Source organism: Phascolarctos cinereus, unplaced genomic scaffold, assembly GCF_003287225.1.
Source record: "Phascolarctos cinereus isolate Bilbo 61053 unplaced genomic scaffold, phaCin_HiC Scaffold_726;HRSCAF=1367, whole genome shotgun sequence".
Taxonomy (NCBI): domain Eukaryota; kingdom Metazoa; phylum Chordata; class Mammalia; order Diprotodontia; family Phascolarctidae; genus Phascolarctos; species Phascolarctos cinereus.
In genome coordinates this window covers 332,612,394-332,631,231 of record NW_027556098.1, presented here as the reverse complement: position 1 = coordinate 332,631,231, position 18,838 = coordinate 332,612,394, and the positions used below count along the sequence as shown (strand labels likewise).

Genomic DNA, 18,838 nt, shown 5'->3' with positions numbered 1-18,838 from the left:
GAGTGGGTATTCCTAAGGTAATCAACTCTGATTGGTTAACAATTAATGAGAAGAATGAATATTACAATGAGAGGTGCATCTATTCTAATGAGGGGCTGAGGAAATGTAACTTCAATTAAGTCATTTACTTTTAAATTGCCCAGCAGTTGGGCAATCTAACCAAAGAATTTACCCCTACTCATACCTGTGTAGAGCACAATGGGCTTCCCCTTAGGTTGAATTGCTTGTAAAGTTGGGTTCAGTCTGACCTGATTGAGGAGAAAGTTAATTCATTCTCATTATCAGCAATGTCCTTCAGAAACTGAAGAACCTACGGGCTTCTGAAAAAATCTTGGTCTTAATTCAATAATTGATTATTATTATGAGGACAAATAATCATTTATCTCAAAAACAACAAAAATCTTTTACTGGAGATCAAAACTGTTGCTAAAGATAAATTTGAGGAATAGTCTATGTTTTCTATTGAACTTCAGAAATGTAAGAAATCACAAAGGGCTTATATAGCTGCCAATCCACACATGAACAAGAATACTTTCCACAATGTTATCTAACAAGTAGTCTCCTGTCTCTGAGACAGCCAATTCCACTTTTGGATAGTTCCAATTGTTTGATAGATTTGCATACATCAAACCCAAATTCCCCTCCCCAACCCCCTTTTTTTGGGCAACTTCTGCCCATTGCTTCAGGTTCCATCAACTAATCAGAGTTCAGGTAACAGACATTTTCTCTTCTCCTTCTGTAGAAGAGCTTATCTAGTCTAAATCCTCAAAAATGTCTGCAAATTTGCAACCACAACCCATTTCTCCCTTCTTCATAGATAAAACCAAAGCCATTTCCTGTTTGACAATCTCTGTTGGAGCCCTGAATTCAAGACAGATACCATCTGCAAAGCAAGTTAGTACAGATCCCAGACAAGTAGGGAAGAGCTTTGCCTGATGTCTTACTGGATAAAAGGATAATAGCAATTTGAAGCAAAGATAGGTTAACATCATTTTTAATTGCCATGACTGTCTATTAAAATAGTAATCTGGGGTATTTTTATGTGCCTGTGGTATATCACATCTGATAACTATGTAATAGTTTTTAGAAAGAGCAGTTTTTCAGTTTAGTGATTTTTAACGACCCCAATAATAATGGTGTTAATTTAAGCAGGATTGGCCCCATCTCCTTACACAAAACAGTTCATACCTTTGCTCTTGTCCCTGCCCTCCTCCATATTGAAAACACAACGAGATGCTTTGTAAACCCTAAAGAACTATACAAATATCTTTTATCGCTATTATCATCATAATTGTTATTATTATTCTCTAGCTGTCATTTACACTTTTTTTCCCCCTCATATCAGGGCAGCGATTTCGCTGGTGTGGGCAACTCTCATTAAGGAAACTGCATCCATAGATGTATATCAACAACCAAACTAGAAAATTGTCTGAGGCATTGAGAGGTTAAGAGACTTGCCCTCGATTATACAGCTAACACAGGGGGTGAGGAACCAGCTGCCGGGAGGACACACATGGCCTTGTAGGTCTTCAAGTGTGGCCCTCAATCAGTCAAAGGGCTGCACTTAGGGACCTAGAAGGCCAAGTATGGCCTCCAGGCCACAGGTTCCCCACCCCTGAGCTAACATATATCAATGACAGGATTTAAAATCAGTTGTTCCTCTCTCTATGATTAGACCTCTATCCACTATTTCACACCTATCTCCTGACATTTCTTACTAATAACCAAAAAGTTACTAGGGCCAAGGAATGATTCCTTAGGTCTCTCACTTTGGCAAAGGTAAATACAACTGAGTAACCTTGTAGGTAGAGAAGTGAATTACTGACCCAATAAAGAGGAGTCCTAAGAAAGAAAAGCAAGATTAGTTCATTGTTTGCATTTACTGATGGTGAAGAGGATAGAGTGCCAGGCATAGATTCAGGAAGGCTCAACGTCCTGAATTCGAATCTGACTTCAGACACTAGCTGTGTGACCCTGGACAAGTCACCTGAACCCTGTTCACCTCAGTTTCCTCATCTGTACAATGCGCAGGATAAAGAACTGGCAAACTGCTCCAGTATCTTTGCCAAGAAAACCCCAAATGGGGTCACAAAGAGTTGGAAAGGAACAACGTTTATATTTATAAAAGAATTCCTAATTATTTTAATTAGCGATACCTTCTGACACATAAGCACTATCACCTACATTTTATAGTGAGGCATAGAAAAATTTGAAGTTATTTGCTTACTGTAGCATAGTATGGATCAAGGATTAGAAATTCCGTCCTACGGGAACTTTAGCATTTTATTTTCAAAAAGCAAAGTGAGTCACACTGCCTACCTGTCTCTTGAGAAGAAAGAGACTTTGATTAGCAACTTGTCAGCGGCAGTGAAGCCTGGTATTCCACCAAGGGAACAACACGCTCATAAATTTGACAGAATAGTTTTGCAGACACATCTTCCAGGGCTTGCAATTTAATTCAGCTCAGCCTGGGGAAAAGGTTGCTCTCCCCCTACACAAGGTCACCTCCCGGCCACAGCTTAGCATCAGAGGAGGTCTTTAGCGGAGTCCAGGAGAGGTGGAGAGACACAAAGATTAATAAAAGAGGAAGGCGTCTGGAGTTTCCATTCCTTGTCCCTTCGCGCTTAAGAACCCGCTCTATTGTCCATCACCCCCTCCATAGGCTCCGCCGGTGCTAGCCTCCAGTGTCCCATCCCCCTGATGCACTCCTTTCCCTCACCTCCTTCAGGACGGGGCTGAGTTATGCATTTTAAAGAGCATTAAGCCCCTGGGTGGGCAGGGCGGTCCGGGGGAGAGGAGCCCCGCCTGCCCCGCCTCCTCTCTCCTCCTTGCTTCTCTTCCCTTCCTCCTCAGGCTCCTCACGGGCACACACAGACTCACTTACTCACACTCACTCACGCACACGCGCGCGCGCGCGCGTACACACACACACACACACACACACACACACACACACACACACGCACACACACACTCCCACGCACTCCTGGGTCCGTCCTCCCCCGCTGCGGCCCCCCAGCGCCCGGTGCGCCGGGCATGCGATCAGTGCGCGCGGCGCGGGCCCGGGCGCAGAGGAGGATGCAGAGCCAGCCGAGGGAGCATCTCTACAAGTTGCTGGTGATCGGTGACCTGGGCGTGGGCAAGACCAGCATCATCAAGCGCTATGTGCACCAGAACTTCTCCTCCCACTACCGGGCCACCATCGGGGTGGACTTCGCCTTGAAAGTGCTGCAGTGGGACCCGGAGACCGTAGTGCGCCTGCAGCTCTGGGACATCGCGGGTGAGTGAGGCCCGGAGGGCCCGCGCCGCCGCCCTGCGGGCCGGGGTTAGGGCCCAGGTTCCCTCCGGACTTCGGGGGCCAAGCACGGGCTTGTGCGGCCCTGCTTCTAAGGCTAATCCCGGGCTGCTGCCTGGGGAACTTCGCAGAGTTGGTGCAGAACTTTGTGGAGGCGAGAGAGACTAAGTTTCCTTCTATCTCTAACTTGAGCAAATGAGTCTCAAATGATTTATTTCGTTTCTTAGGTTTGCTTCAGCCAGATTTCCTGGGAGTTCTTGCTCTCTGGGGCCCTAGAGCTCTCCTTTTTAAAATTAAACATTCGGATTTATGTTTCAAATAACAAAAATCTGTCTTGTTCCCCCGCCCCTTTTCCTCTGTTGGGGGGGGGAACCTTGCAACAAACATGCATAGTCAGGGGAAACAAATTCCAGCATTAGCTTCATATATCAATGTGTCTATATGCACAAATGCATGTATATACCTATACATGCAAGCACATATACATGTGTGTACATGTATACATGTACACATACATGCATTTCCTCTCTCTCTCTCTCTCTCTGTCTCTGTCTCTGTCTCTGTCTCTCTCTGTCTCTCTCTCTCTGTCTCTCTCTCTCTCTCTCTCTCTCTCTCTCTCTCTCTCTCTCTCTCTCTCTCTCTGTCCTTAGACCTCTTTCTCCTGTCTCTCCAGTACCACTGGGAGAGATGCACAGGCCTGAGTTGCAATCCTCTTCCCAGCCCTCCCCACCCTCTCTCCACCCTAGTTTGCTCATATTTTCCCTTTGACTTGCTTCCCAAGGTCCTTCTGCCCCATGACAGTGACTGAGGAACAGCAGAAAGCTGAGCAAGGGAGAGGGAGGAGGAACTGTCCTGCAGCAAAATGCCCAGCAATTCTCAAGTCAGGGAGAGCCAACCTTGACCTGCATTTTGCTCCTGGAATTATGATGAAACTGTGTTAGGCTTATCCATTTCCTGCTTAGCCTTTTTTATCACGTGCTTTAGGTAGGGTTGTCACCTCTTGGCATCTTCAGACCAGCCATGCCAGATAAGCTGGCAAGTTTATGTGTACTCAGCCATTAAAGATTTCAGATACCAGTCAAGTCAGGGAGATAGGGGTTACTAGAATTTTTTTTTCTTTTTTTTATGTTAAAGTCTTGGCAGGACTTGATTGAAAATACTTTCGAGGCAAATTCTGAAGGCATGCCCTGACCTGCTGTCTCAGCCAGTCATGGATTTTTTGACTCAGCCCAGAACTTCATATGCAGAGACCAGGAAAATAAGATTTTTGACTTCTTTTGAAATCACAAGTGGGTTTTGTTCACTTAGGTCGGGCACTGGGGCCTAAGGGGCACAGTGAGGGTTTTTACAGATCAAAGAATCTCAGAGGGAGGAACCCCAGAGAACATCTAGAGCCCAAACCTGTCTGAATATGAAAGAATCCCTCTGCAATGCAGAATCACAGAATTAAGGCATTCTCCTCCCCACCCCAGCTCCCTCCCCCCCATTATTGAAAGGTACCTCAGCAACCAGAGTCCAACCTAAACCTGGACTACAACGTGTAGAAAAAGTTGGTCATTCAGCTTTTGTTTCAGGACCTTCAATGAGGAGCAACCCATCACCTCCCAAGGCAGCCCATTCCACTTTGGAGACTTGGATCTCTCTCCATTTTAGGAACTTTCCCCTTCTATCACACTTTAATCTGATTCTACAAATTCCACCTAAGCTGGACATTCAAATTCTGGCACTTCAGTACCTAAATCATTGATCTGGTCTTTACCAATGGGCTGATGTGAGTGTCTGCAGCAGCATAGACCTAGCTAGCCCAAACCAGCAATCCTTCATTGAAAAGTCAGACATATTTGTACTGAAAACAATTTTCAGTTAATCATCATTTATTAAGTGCCTACTATGTCCCAGGAATTATACTAGGTACTAAAAATAACAACAGTAATAATAATAGCTAACATTTATTTACATGCACGTACATACATACATGCATATACATACATACACATATATAAGTGTATATATACATGTAGTATGGGTGTGGCATATATCTAATATATATGCATGTGTATATATGTGTATGTATATATGTATATGTGCATATACACACATGTGTGTATATATGTCAGACACTGTGCTAAGCACTTTGTAGTTGTGATCTTATTTGATCCTTACAACAACCCTGGGAGGAAAGTGCATTTTAGGAATGAGGAAACTGAGGCAAAGTGTTGAAGGCCTAATTTGAACTAAGGTTTTCTTGACTTAAGGCCTGGCCCTCTATCCACTACATCACTCAGGGAGCCTAAATTCCAGTGGGTCAAGTACATATATAAGACTACACAGAATAAACATAAAAGGGACAAATAGGCAGTTAAATACAAGGTAGTTAGGGAGGGAGAACATTGTCATTCGGAGGATCAGGAAAAGCTTTGTGTAGAAGGTCATGCTTGATGTGAGCTTTGAAGGAAGAGAAATTCCGTGAAGCAGAGGGAGTGCATTCCCAGCCTGGGGGATATGGGCAGTGCAAAGGCTTGGAGAAGGGAGGTGGGAGGAATGGAGACAAGGCATGTTTGGTTATATTGCACCAGCATAGAAGGGAGAGTCATATACAGTGAACCTGGAAAACTAGGTTTGGGGCCCAGGTTGTTATAGTAGTTTTTATATTTTACCCAGGAGGCAATAGGGAGCTGCTGGAGTTTATTGAGTAGAGGAGTCACATGGCCAGATCTAAGCTTAAGGAAAATCAGTCTGGCAACTGTGTGAAAGGTGCACTGGAAAAGGGAGAGACATGAAGCAGGAAGCCCAATTGGTTGTGCAATAATTTAGGTCAGAGTTGTCAAACAAAATGCCTGGGGCTTCATGAGGCCCATAATACTCCTTAGTGTAGTAGAACCAGATTAAAACGTAATTGGGAAATATTTATCCAAATGAAATATAATAAAATCAGGTAATATCGAATTTGAAAATCAAGTCATTATGCAGCAAAAAAGGATCCCTGTGTGTGATTAGTGACCCTGTTCCTAGCTGAGTTTGACACCATTGATCTTGAGGTGATGAAGGTGGTGGCTGTGTAGGTAGAGAGAATGGGTTGAATGTGAATGATGTTATAGGGATATAAAGGGCTAGAGCTGGCAATTAATATGATTTGTGGGGTGAGGGAGAGTCAGCAAGCCATTATAACACCAAGATTGTAAGCCTGGGATACTGGAAGAATGATGGTACCTTTAAAAGAAGTAGAGGAGTTCGGAAGAGGGGCTGGTTTTAGGAGAAAGATGCTGAGTTCCGTTTTGTATATATTGGGCTGAACATGTCTCCAGGACATCCAGTTTGAAATGTCCACTTGGTATCCGTATTAATTAATTAATGATTCAGTATTAATCATTTGATACTGAAGTTTAAGAAGAGACTAAGGCTAGACATACGGATCTGGGAATCATCTGCATAGTTTTTTATAGTTTAAGGTGAAAACAATTATTAAAGTATTTTGGAAGAATACTTTTAGCCCTACAGACGGAACTGATTGCCAGCTTAACCAGGCATCTCCGGAACATAAAGATATAAAGCTCTGTCAAGGCAACTCTGAGTTTGCTGAAACATCTAATCCAAGCTATAGTGAGCAAAAATTTAAAGGATGAACCAAACATTTATTACGTGGTTGCTAATGCATGTAGAAAGGTGTCACCAAAGGTGGCTGTCTTGTGCTTTGGCAATGTCAGTAGCTCACTATTTATTTTTTGTTTGTTTGCTTGTTTTGATTTGGCTTTAGTCTGGAACTGTGATTTTATCTGTGAGGGAAGTTCCCAGTATGGAAATGCTTTCCATCAGTGCGCAAGTTGAGATATGTAACTTACAGTCTTAGAGAATTAATTGCCTGGGACACTGACACAGATCAGTTGACCCACCCATGGTCGCCCCAGGCAGTTTGTGTCAGAGGCAGTACTAGATCTTCCTGTCTCAAAGGCCCAACCTCTAGCCAGTGCCATCACTTAAGCTTTAATGCTCACTCATATCTCTCTTTTTAAAAATAGTCTTCTTCACCATGATCCCCAGAGATAGGTAGTGCAAGTCATTATATCCCCATTTTAGATAGGGGAATGGGAGCTCAGATAGGTAAATTACTGAACCAAGGTGATATGGTTAAGGGGTAGAGATTAGAGCCCAGGCTTGCACCAGATCTTTTGACCCTCAAAATTAGTACTATATCTCCCTATTAGAAAATGTTGCACACATACTCTCACCCTCATGAGCTTTTTTTTTTTCCTAGAGGATATAAAAAAAAATTGTAAATTACTGAATCAGAGAGTTTCCTGGATGGGTCTTCAGCAACACTCTATTCCATACCTGAAAAAGTATACCCTACAATATACCTGCCAAGTGATGTGAATGGCAGTGTGACTCAGTGTATAATGCTAGAATGGCATGCTCTAACAAATGCTTCTGACATTTATTAGCTGGATGGCCAGAGGCAAATTGGTTTACTTCTCTGAGCCTCAGTTTCTTCATTTGTAAAATGGGAATAATAATAACTGTAGTACTAACCTGGCTGGCTTGTGATGCCCCCTATAGTGTGTCAAGCCCCTTTCAAAGCATTATGTCAGTTATTAGTAAGCGGCCATCCTGCCTTTGCTTGAAGACTTCCAATAGGAGGAGCTCACTATCTCCTGAAGCACATGAATGAGCAGGTCTTTTTGACATCAAGCCTAAGTTTGCCCTTTTGCAATTCCTACCCATTGTCCATAATTCTAGCACAGAACTGGTTTGTTCCTTCTGGCAGCTACAGTCCTATGGGAAGACCATTGGCTTTGGAGGCAGAATTGGGGAGAGGAGGGCATGGTCAAATCCAAGTTACTACCAGTATGACCTAGGGCAAGTCACTTGAATTTCCTTATCTGCAAAATGGCTAATGAACTAAGGACTTGAAAATTGGACTAAGGACCTCTCAGTTTCCAGATGGAGAGATTTTCCTGTGATCCTATGACAGCCCTTCAAGTATCTGAACACAACTATGATAATAATAATAATAATAATAATATTTAGATAATAATATTAGGTATCATTTGTATAGCAGATTTCCAAGAAGTTATCTTGTTTGCTCCTCACAACAACCTGGGAAGGGAATAAGCATTTATATGGTGCCTACTAAATGCCAAGTATTGTCCTAAAAGCCCTTTCAGTTTTTTATGCAAATGTCATCTTATTTGATTCTCACAACAATTCTAGGAGGTAGATGCTATTATTATCCCCATTTTACAGTTGAGGAAACTGAGAGCAGACAGAGCTTAAGGACCTTCAAAGGTTCACACACAGTTTCTAAGTGTCTGAGGTCATATTTGACTTCATATCTTCCTGACTCTAGGCCCAGAGCTGTATCCGCTGGACGCCTTGGCTGCCCCACTGATCTTTACTCTGGGCTTAATCCCAGTTCCTTCAGTGAATCCTCATTTGTCCTAAATTTGAGATTACAATAAGGAAGAACAATTTCTTTGGGTCAACTTTCCATTTTGAAGGAGCTGATTATCCAATCAATGAGTCATTTAGACCTTTTGACCTCTCCGTCCTGGCTTCTGGACTTTGGGACATCTCTACCCACTGGCAGAATAGATACAGAAAGCAGAAGTGGAGAAAATTTCTTCCTCTATAAAAATGAGAAGATTATACAAGATGTCTTGTGGAATAAAGATTAGATTTGTTCCTCTTGGCCCCGGAGGAGAGGTACAAATTGTAGGGGCAAACTCACCCTTGCCCAGCCAGGGTCACAACAGCTAGTGAGTGTCCAAGGATGGATTTGAATTCAGGTCTAAAATTCTCTAAGCAGGTAGAAATTGCAGAGGCAAACTTAGGTTTCATGTAAGGAAAAATAAAATTCTCTAAGAGTTGTTCAGAATAATACTAAATCACATTTATGTAGTTTGTTGCATTTTCCAGTAGTGTCTGACTCTGTGACCCCCTTTGTGGTTTTCTTGACAGAAATACTGGAGTGGTTTACCAATTTCTGCTGTAGCTCATTTTACAGATGAGGAAACTGAGGTAAACAGAATTAAGTGACTTGCCTAGCCAGGGTCATACAGCTAGTAAGTGTCTGAGGCTGGATTTGAACTCCGGTCTTCCTGATTTTAGGCCTGGTACTCTATTCACTGTGCCACCTAGCTGTTTTCCTTATAATAATCTTGGGATCTTGGTAATATGAGTGTTATTATTCCCAGGTTATAGATGGGGAAACTGAGATTCTAAGTGGTTAAGTAATTTACCCATTTCATATAACAGGCCATGTTTACTATGTGCTAGGCAGTTGTCCTAAGGGCTGGAGATAGAAATAAAAGCATGCTAGAGAGTCCCTGGACTCAATAAGCTTGCATTCTCAATACTTAAGAGGGAATATGTAGCCCACAGGAATACTTACATATGGTTTAGTGGCTCTTCTTTCAGTGTGACATTTCAGTCTAGGTGACCCTTGAGGACCCTTCCAGTTTTGAGATTCTGTAATTCTACGTGGCCTGTAATGTTGTTGCAACTTTTGATTACTCTTCATTTAATTCAATTTAATAAACATTTATTGAGCACCTACTATGTGCCAGGCACAGGCTCTGGGGATACAAAGGAACTTACAATCCAATGGAAGAGACAACATGCAAACAAATATATACAAAGCAAGCTGTATACAGGATAAGTAAGAAATAATTAACAGAGAGAAGGCACTGCCATTAAGAGGGGCTGGGGAAGGCTTCCTGCTGCAGGTGGGATTTTAGTTGGGACTTTAAAGGAAGCCAGAAAGGTCAGTAGCTGGAGTGGAGCGAGAACATTGAACATTCCAGGCATAGGGGACAGCCATGTCTTACCATTCACTTGTAGCTCTAACATTCTGTAGTTAGAGGCAGCTAACTAGAGTGAAGGACTTGGCACTGGGAAAACCTGAGTTTAAATCTTTTCTCAGGCCCCTGCCGGCTATGTTACCTACCCATGGCAGGGCTTTCTTAGCCCTAATTTCCTCATCTGTAAAACTGGGATAATAATATTGACCTCATTATGTTGTTGTGAGAATCAAATGAGTTCATATAAGTAATGAGTAATATAAAGTGCTTTGCAAGCTTTAAATCAATATATAGATGCTAGCTCTTATTATAATTCTCTGAAGTTAATATTAATTACTGTCAACACGTTTGGTAAATGAAGGTGGTAGAACAATTGGCCATCACTTGCTTTGGAAATTTTTGGTAGATCCCAGGTCCTAGAGATTGTCAGCAGACAAATTCTTAGGTCGAGCCATGCCATCTTACTCCCTGCCGACACCTCCTTTCCCCTTGAGTGGGCAGTTTTTGTTTGTTTGGGGGAGGGAGCAGGAGCCATTTGAAAACAGAATTTTAGTTTCACGTTAAGACATGTGGTGATCCTTGGGAACAGGTTGCAGAAACTGAGGGGATCTGATTAGACAAAGCCAAAAGATGCTCCCATGGACCTTGAATCTCTTTTGAAAAAGACCACACTGAACTTTTTAGGGAGGAATTTTCATAGACACAACAGACACGAAGCTGGAGAATATATCCATCCATTTAAGTGGTGAAGACGCTGAGTGCCAAGGGCTATATAAATTACTGGCTATCGAGTGAGTCGCTTCATCATCCTCTCCCCTCCCTCTTCCTCCTCTCTCCCTGTTCAGATTCTTACTCAACCTTCAAGGGTGCCTCCTCCAAAAAGCCTCCTCTGACTTCCCCCACTGGAATTGATCCTCTAAACTTTTCTAACACCATGCTTATACACCATTCTTTTACAATACTAGACATATAGGAGTATTTGTGTATATACGACAATGTCTGTGTGTGTCTATCTGTTTGTACACATATTTAAAGAATGCCAGATTTGATGAGGACCTGGGTTCTTATTCTGACTCTAGTACTGTACAAGCCAATTAACTTTTCTGGGGCTCAGATTCTTTATCTGTAAAATGAGGGGGTTGGGTGAAATGTCCCCTGTGGTCCTTTCTAACCTTGAGTCTATGATCTTAAAAGCCTCTGTTATTTGAGTTTTAGGACAACCCTGTAAGAAGAGTGTTAATAACTCCCTTTTGAAGGGGCTCAGAGAGGTTCAGTGTTTTGCTGATGGTTACACAGCTCATAAGTGTTGGAGGTGGCATTTTTAACCCAGGTTCTCTCACCTCAGAACCAGTCATTACTGTTTCCACTGCACCCACACTTCCTTCCCCTGGTTTGCAGCAATTGATTAATAGGTTACTTGCTACCTGGTATGTACAGAATTCTCTGAATTCAGATTTATAGGATCCAGGGTGAAATATACATTCTTTTAAGGTTGGAAGAAATAATGTGTGGAATGAATTATATAAAGACAATAAAATAATGGAGTTGGAGGCAGCAGGGTTGGGGTTGATCATCTTTGAATTTTCCCTGGGCTGTCCTTATAGTTCTGACCTGTCCCAGATCCTGGGCCATGGGGAATTGAGACTGAGCTGGTAACGTTCCCTTTGAAAGGAAATTAGGATGTTTCTGTTGAGGTTCAGATTGGCTGTGCCTTCTTATGACACATCTGAGATTGTCACTATCTAAAGTGCTGGGCTAGGGGAACCCCAAGCTTGACCTCACGTGGATCATTATCTTCTTATATGCAAGAGTTGTTACCTCCTTGTGATTTTCTTAAGCCTCAATTAAGCATCCAGACCAACCATGATAGTTATAGCCCTGTGTCTTTAGTGTCTGCAGTAGGTTTTGAACTCAAGTCTTCCTGACTCCTTGTGAAGCACTGTACCTACCGGGCCACCTGCCTGCCTCTAGGTCTCACCTGGATGGGCCTGGGAAAATCACTCAACTGTTCTGAACCTTAGTACCCTCATAGCTATAATGAGAATGATAATATTTACATTGTGTACCTTGCAGGACTGGTGTCAGAAAACGGCTTTGAGAGCTTTAAGCTAGTGTATAAATGTGAAGAGTTATATTAGGGAAATAAATGTATATTGACCTAGAATCCAGAAGACCTAGGCTCTAATATCAGGCCTGCTTCTCTTAAGTCTCAAGTTTATTTATTTATTTTGAATCAAATGAAATGGGCTGGACTTAGGTGATTTCTAAAATCCTGTCAGTTAACTGACCATTTATTAAATTTACCTATAACTTCATTCTTTCTTATTATATACCCACCACGTGTCAGGCACTGTGCTGGGTGCTAGGAGTACAGACAGAAAATGAAGCAGTCTTGCTATAAGATGCAGAGGAAGTATTTTATTCTTCCAGAATTCTCTGGGTGTGTTGAAGAAATGAAAATAGAATACCCAGATGGTGGAATATAGTTATCTGGGAAATGTATCTGAGATCTGGGGAATGTGAAGTCTATAATATATGCCTGCATATTATATAAAGACAACTACCTTAGTTTTCAGGATGAGTTCTGCAGTCTATCTAGTTAATGGTCCAAACTCATTACCCTTCCCTACTGATTTGCTTACTTCACTTTTTTTTTTAATACTATGTGGCTGGTGGAGTTCCTAGGCTCAATAACAGAACTTGAGTTTACATCGGAGAAAATTACTGTAAGACAGGGGATGAAAATAGACCACTTACATTCCCCCAGGTACTTCCTGGGAAGGGAAAGAGTCTATTTTCACAGATGAGCAATACGAGTGGAAATTCAGAGTGTGCCATGGTCTTCTGGGCTTTATAAAGCCACCTCATTTACTTAATCTTCACAATCAGAATGGCAAAATAATAATACTTTATTGGTTCAAGGAAGGAAAGTGGCACCTACTATGTGCCAGGCTTATAGGACTTACAAATATTATCTCATTTGATCCTCACAACAACTTTGGATTTAAACCGAGACCAGAACAAAGCAGGGAAGCCAGAAGATAGACATGAGGAGTTAGAGCATTCTTGGTATGGGAGGTAGCCCATGTAGGAAGTATAGCCATAGCCCTACTGCTAGTAAGAATTAAGGTGAAATTCAAAGCCAGGTCTCTCCTTACTCTGGATCTAGTGTGCATTCATTTATTCATTCATTCCATCAATCAATTAACATTTATTAAATGCCAGTTATGTGCAAGGCACTGTGCTAAGTATTGAGGATACAAAAAGAGGCAAAAGATGATCTCTGTTCTCGAGGAACTAACAGTCTAATAGGGGCAGATAACAAACATATACAAACAAAAAATATATAGGATAAGCAGGAAATAATTAAGGGGGAAGGCACTAGAATTAAAGGAAGTTGGGAAAGACTTCCTGTAGAAGATGAGATTTTAGTTGGGACTTGAGGAAGCAGGGAAGCTAGTAGGCAGAGATAAGGAGACAGAGCATTAATGCCCAGAGCTGAGAGATGGAATGTGAATCAGCCAGGAGGCCAGTGTCAATGTACAACACTGCCTCCTTGTCTAGCTTTATTCAGACGGTGAAGGACTCATAGTGTTTACCTAATACTCGAGTAAGTGCTTTGGGTTATATGAAAAACAATAAGAAATAGCTATCTGGAATAGAGAATACAACTTATTTCCATGTTAAAAGAATAGGTACACTAATTATGTAATTTAACACGTTATTAATAATGATGATTGATAGTCACAGGGAAGCTGCTCTTAGGCCAGTATAAGGAAAACATTTCCTTACAATGAGAGTTGTCCAAAGATGGAATAGGTTGCCTGGGGTGTGGAGTGTTGGAGAGAAGTAATGAGCTGCCCACTCCCGGTGGTCTTTGCAGAGGGTATAGTAGATGACAGTCATGGTTTATAGAAGGTCCTGCGCTCTGCTGCAATTTGAAGATTCTGTGATTTTGTGGAAAAAAGGCACGATGCAGGCCTGCAGAATTAATTTTGATACACTGGAAAGCATATGTGAAGAATCCAGCAGAAGTGCTTTCTGGACTTTCTTTAAAGAATGAGTTTTCTCTGACCATAGATGATCAGTCACAGCTTGTGATTGCTGCTGGCTCTGTATATGGAGACCTGATGGAGACCTGAGCTTGTATCCTGGAAAACCTAGGTTCAGCTCCCTCCTCCAGGTGTACTGTGGCTCTGACTCTGGGCAAGTCACTTAACCAAGTGCTGTGGATGACTCTCTAAGACTGTAATTTGCTGACCTGCTTTTATAAAGGGAGTTTCCTCATCAAGAGCTCCTTATGCTGATGAAATCATAGATACAGTCCCTCCCCTTTTCCCTACACAGAGAATGAGAAGGTATAGAGGACTATGATCAGTTATCTTACAGATGGATTTTGAATCTAGTCAAGTGTCCTGGCCTCAAGTAACCTGTGATCTGTGAGAAGTCCTTTTCCTCTTTGCATCCTGTGTAAGAAAAATAGTTTAGCAAGAAATTTATCGCTTCAGACAATGGTTTCTACTGTTGATATGCACAGTTGGTAGATTCAGTTTTATTCAGTTAAGGAGAAAAGCTCCCATCTTTAATTGAGAACCTGAGAAGCGGCATAATAATTTGGTGAGGTGTTCACACACAAAGGGCCAGATGAAGAATGTATAGATTCACAGCATCTGAGAGATGGAAGGAGCCTCAGTGGCCGCATACCTGGCAAAAGATAGACTTCAGCTAATGCTTTTCACAAAGGTTGAGCCCACTGCCCCCTGATGTAGCTCATTCCTATTCTGGAGAGCTCTACTTATTAGAAAGCTTTTCCTTAACTTAAACTTAAATTTGTCATTTCCACCCATTGGTTCTAGTTTTGGCTCATAGGGCCAATTAGTCAGTCCATAAACATTTATTATTAAGTATGTACAATATGTCAGGCATGATTCTAAACACTGGGGATCCAAAGAAAGATAAAAGACAGTCCCTGCTCTCAAGCAGCTCATATTCTAAGGCGGAAACAACATGTAAAAAAACTGTGAACTAGCTTGGGACCAGCTAAGTGGCACAGTGGATAGAGTTCTGGGAGTTCAAATCTTGCCTCAGATACTTGCTATCTGTGTGACCTTGAATAAGTCACTTAATCCTGTTTGCCTCAGTTTCCTCATCTGTAAAATGATCTGGAAAAGGAAATGGCAAGCCACTCCAGGATCTTTGCTGAGAAAACCCCAAATGGGGTCACAAAAAGTCAGACGTGACTGAAACAACTGAACAAATACCTTTATTAATGTAGCCCAAGATCTCTTTAGCTTTTCTGGCTGCCATATCACACTCTTGATGAATATTGAGCTTTAAGTTCACTAGGACTGCAAGATATTTTACATGTAAACGTCTGCCTAGTTACTTGATTTTTTAACCCAGATGTGAAACATTAATTATATTTATCCCTGCTAAATTTCATCCTATTCCATTCTGCCCAGTTGTTCAGCCAGAGCTGCCGTGCATCAGGCCCAGCCAGAAGACTCAAAGATGTGCAGTGCAGTAATAAATAAATGCTAGTTGACTCAGATCCAATTATCATCAAAAGGGCTTTGCAGCCAGAAACTAATTAATCCCCCATAGAGAAGAAGTTATGTAGTAGAAAGAGGACTGGACCTGGATCCAGGAGTCCAGCATTCAGGTCTTGGTAACTGTAATCCACGGGCAAGTTACCTAACTTCTCTGAGCCTCAGTGTTTTCATCTGTATAATAGGTGTAATGATACATGCACTATCTATGTGTGAGAAAAGTGTTTTGAAAACATTACAATTAAACTTGAGTGATTATTATTATTTTCTTACATCTTCTTTGGACTAAATGGGAACATCAGGAAAGTTAGTGTGTTATCTATAAGGACTGCTTTCCTAAAATCATAGCCTAATTCTAATTACCTAATAGAATTATCTGATTCTAATATCCTTCCTCACTCCTTTTTAAGGCTACAAATGAAGTATTCTATTTGTGAATATTTTTTAAAAATCTTTTTAGAAAGTCTACTTATTTTTGATAATTCGTTAAATTCCTGAGAGAATGAGGCTGACAGGAATGCAGCCCTAGGGGGCTAACATCCTAGGCTTAGAGCCATGCAAGGCATCTTAGAGAGACACCATATGGTTCTACCTCATTATTTTCCAGATGAGGAAACTGAGCTATGGTGTGACTAGCTTAAGGTCACTCTGGGAGTTGGGGTCAGAGCCAGGAGTAGAATCCAAGTCTCCTGACTCTCATTCCAAGGATTTTTTCATTGGAGCAGATGAACAGAGATTCCACACAATCATACACTTTTTCGGGATAGATTGGTTTTGTTTTGTTCTGTTTTTGTTAGTCAGTGAAAGAGCAGATTAAGATACTAAATGCATGGGCTAGGAACACACAATTGGTGAGAAATGCTTCTTTGTCGGCACAGCTCCTGGGCATCAATAGATTACTCTTACTCATGTATGCTAAGAGCTTCTTTCAGTAGTGGCATATGGGATTCAGCAGAGTATGGAAGGCCAGCAGAGCTGAGTCAAGATCTCTCTCACTGAGGGCCTACTGGACATTTCAGGCTGTTTATCCAGGACAAATTTTCAGTCTCCAAACACTCCCTGTTTGCTGTGAGGACACCAACGTCCTCCTCATCACCTAGCTTCAGTCTCGGTTCATACTCCACTCCTCCCTCTCTCTCACCCCGCCAAATCCAGCTGGTTACTAAGCCTTATCATGTCTTTCTTCCCAACATCTCTTTTCATCTGCTCCCTTCTTTCCACCCAAGCCCTTGTTCAGGCCCTCCCTCATCACCTTCATCTACTACAAATCTAAATATGCCAGATCCTTATTCGATAAAACACAGGGCCACCCTATTGCCTCTAGAGTCAACAGTAAACTCCTGTTTGCCATTTATAGCCTTTTGCAACCTGGCCTACCTCCTCAGTTTCCTTACATATCTGCTCCCTTTTATGTACACTGTGGCCCAGTCAAATCGGACTTCGTTCTGTTCCTCAGAAATAATACTTGGATTTTCATGCATTGCTGACCTCCTATGCCTAGAATGCATTACCTCCATCTTCCAGGATCCATAGGTTTCTGCAAGGCTAGCTCAAAGCACTACATGAAGCCTGTCCTGGTCAGGAGAGCTACTACTGTCTTACCTTCAAAATCACCTGATATCTGTAGATACCTATCTATATGTAAGTGGGGAACTAGGTGGTGCACCGGGCATGGAATCAGGAAGATTCATGCTCATGAGTTCAAATCTGGCCTCAGATACTGACTTGCTGTGTGACCTTGGGCAAGTCACTTAACCCTGTTTGCCTCAGTTTCCTCATCTGTAAAATGAACTGGAGAAGGAAATAGCAAACCGCTCCAGGATTTTTGCCAAGAAAACCCCAAATGGAGTCATGAAAAGTCAGACATGACTGAAATGACTCTGCAATAATCATAGCCTGTATGTAAATGTCATCTTCTCTGCCTTGTCTATAAGCTCCTCAAGGTCAGGGATTCTCATTTTTGTCTTTGTATTGCAAGTGCCCAGCACATTTTAGGAACTTAATAAGTTTGTTGATGAGAAGTAATGAGGATCTGCCAGAAGGAAGTAGAAGCTTGTGGTGGAGGGAGGGAGCTTCTTAGAATTAGAAAACCTGGGTTTGAGACCTTCTTCCATTACTTGTGAAATATGAAGATTTTGTAACATTGGATGAGAGAGAGAGATGAAGTGCTTCTCACTTTGGCAGTGAAAGAAGAGTGATACCATTGACAATAATTAGGAAGTAGGAAGGGCTTCAGGCAGACCAGTTGGACAGGTTGAGTTGGGGATGATGATGATACAGACATTGTAGTAAAACTGTCTTGTAGAATTTGGAAGTAAAGAGCCACGTCTAAGGAGAACCAGGGCAGAGGTATAGGGTTAGGACTCATAGACCTGAGAGTAGGAATCATGAAGGTGATAAGGCATGATAGAAAGTTCATATGGTGAAAAAAGAATAGAGGGCTAATCCCCAATCTTTGGTGGATAACCATACTTAGAAGAGGTTGATAGAAGCCATCACATATAAAAACAGAACTAAGAAAATACTGTGATTAGGGAGGAAAAAAAATCTTAAGGAATGAATGAATGAATGATCAAATGTCAGTAATGACAACAGCAGTCTTTATCTGTCCAATCAAATATTTACTTTTCTCTTCCTTGTTCACATTTGGGTTTGCCATTTAATTATCTTGTAGGCGTTGCCTTATGCCCCCTTCTCCTAAAAAGTGATAAAAGTTGATTGACTTCCCCATGAACCTCCTCAGGTGAGTGTAGGCTGTAGGAAAACACTTGAGAGTTTGAGTAATTAAAAAGAAATTCAGCATGAATCGAAATGATTTAATCACTAGCCCTGGAAGGCTCTGTTCAGTATTTTTGCTACATGAAGTACTTTCTCATTGTCTCCCATGAACTTAATGCATCTTGTAGTCTAATACAAAAAAATGCATTTTCACAGCCCAGGAGGGGATGGAAGGTTGGTTCTTAGAAGGTATATACACAGTATTTTAAAGTAGTGAGTTTTTTACCTCATATGTTGGCATTTTGAGAGTGAAGTAAGGACCTAACTGTATATAATTATTTAGACACAGTTGGTTTGACCAGGTCTGTTAGGGCTCATCTTTATACTTTATTTTTTAAATAAACACATCATTTCCAATGAAACACAAATCTGTAATTTGAGAGCTGAAACCAAATATTAACAGTGTGTTATGGTGGAAA

At 41.7% G+C, this 18,838-nt stretch overlaps 1 protein-coding gene across 1 annotated transcript in view; it reads left to right on the top strand.

Annotated features, from left to right (window-relative positions):
• The first annotated feature begins 2,733 nt into the window (after positions 1-2,733).
• RAB38 (RAB38, member RAS oncogene family) overlaps positions 2,734-18,838 on the top strand; it is a 53,261-nt gene continuing 37,156 nt past the window's right edge. The window contains exon 1 of the mRNA XM_020993821.2: positions 2,734-3,280. Coding sequence (XP_020849480.1) covers positions 3,037-3,280 — 244 coding nt within the window. The 5' untranslated portion in view covers positions 2,734-3,036. The remainder of the gene's footprint in view (positions 3,281-18,838) is intronic.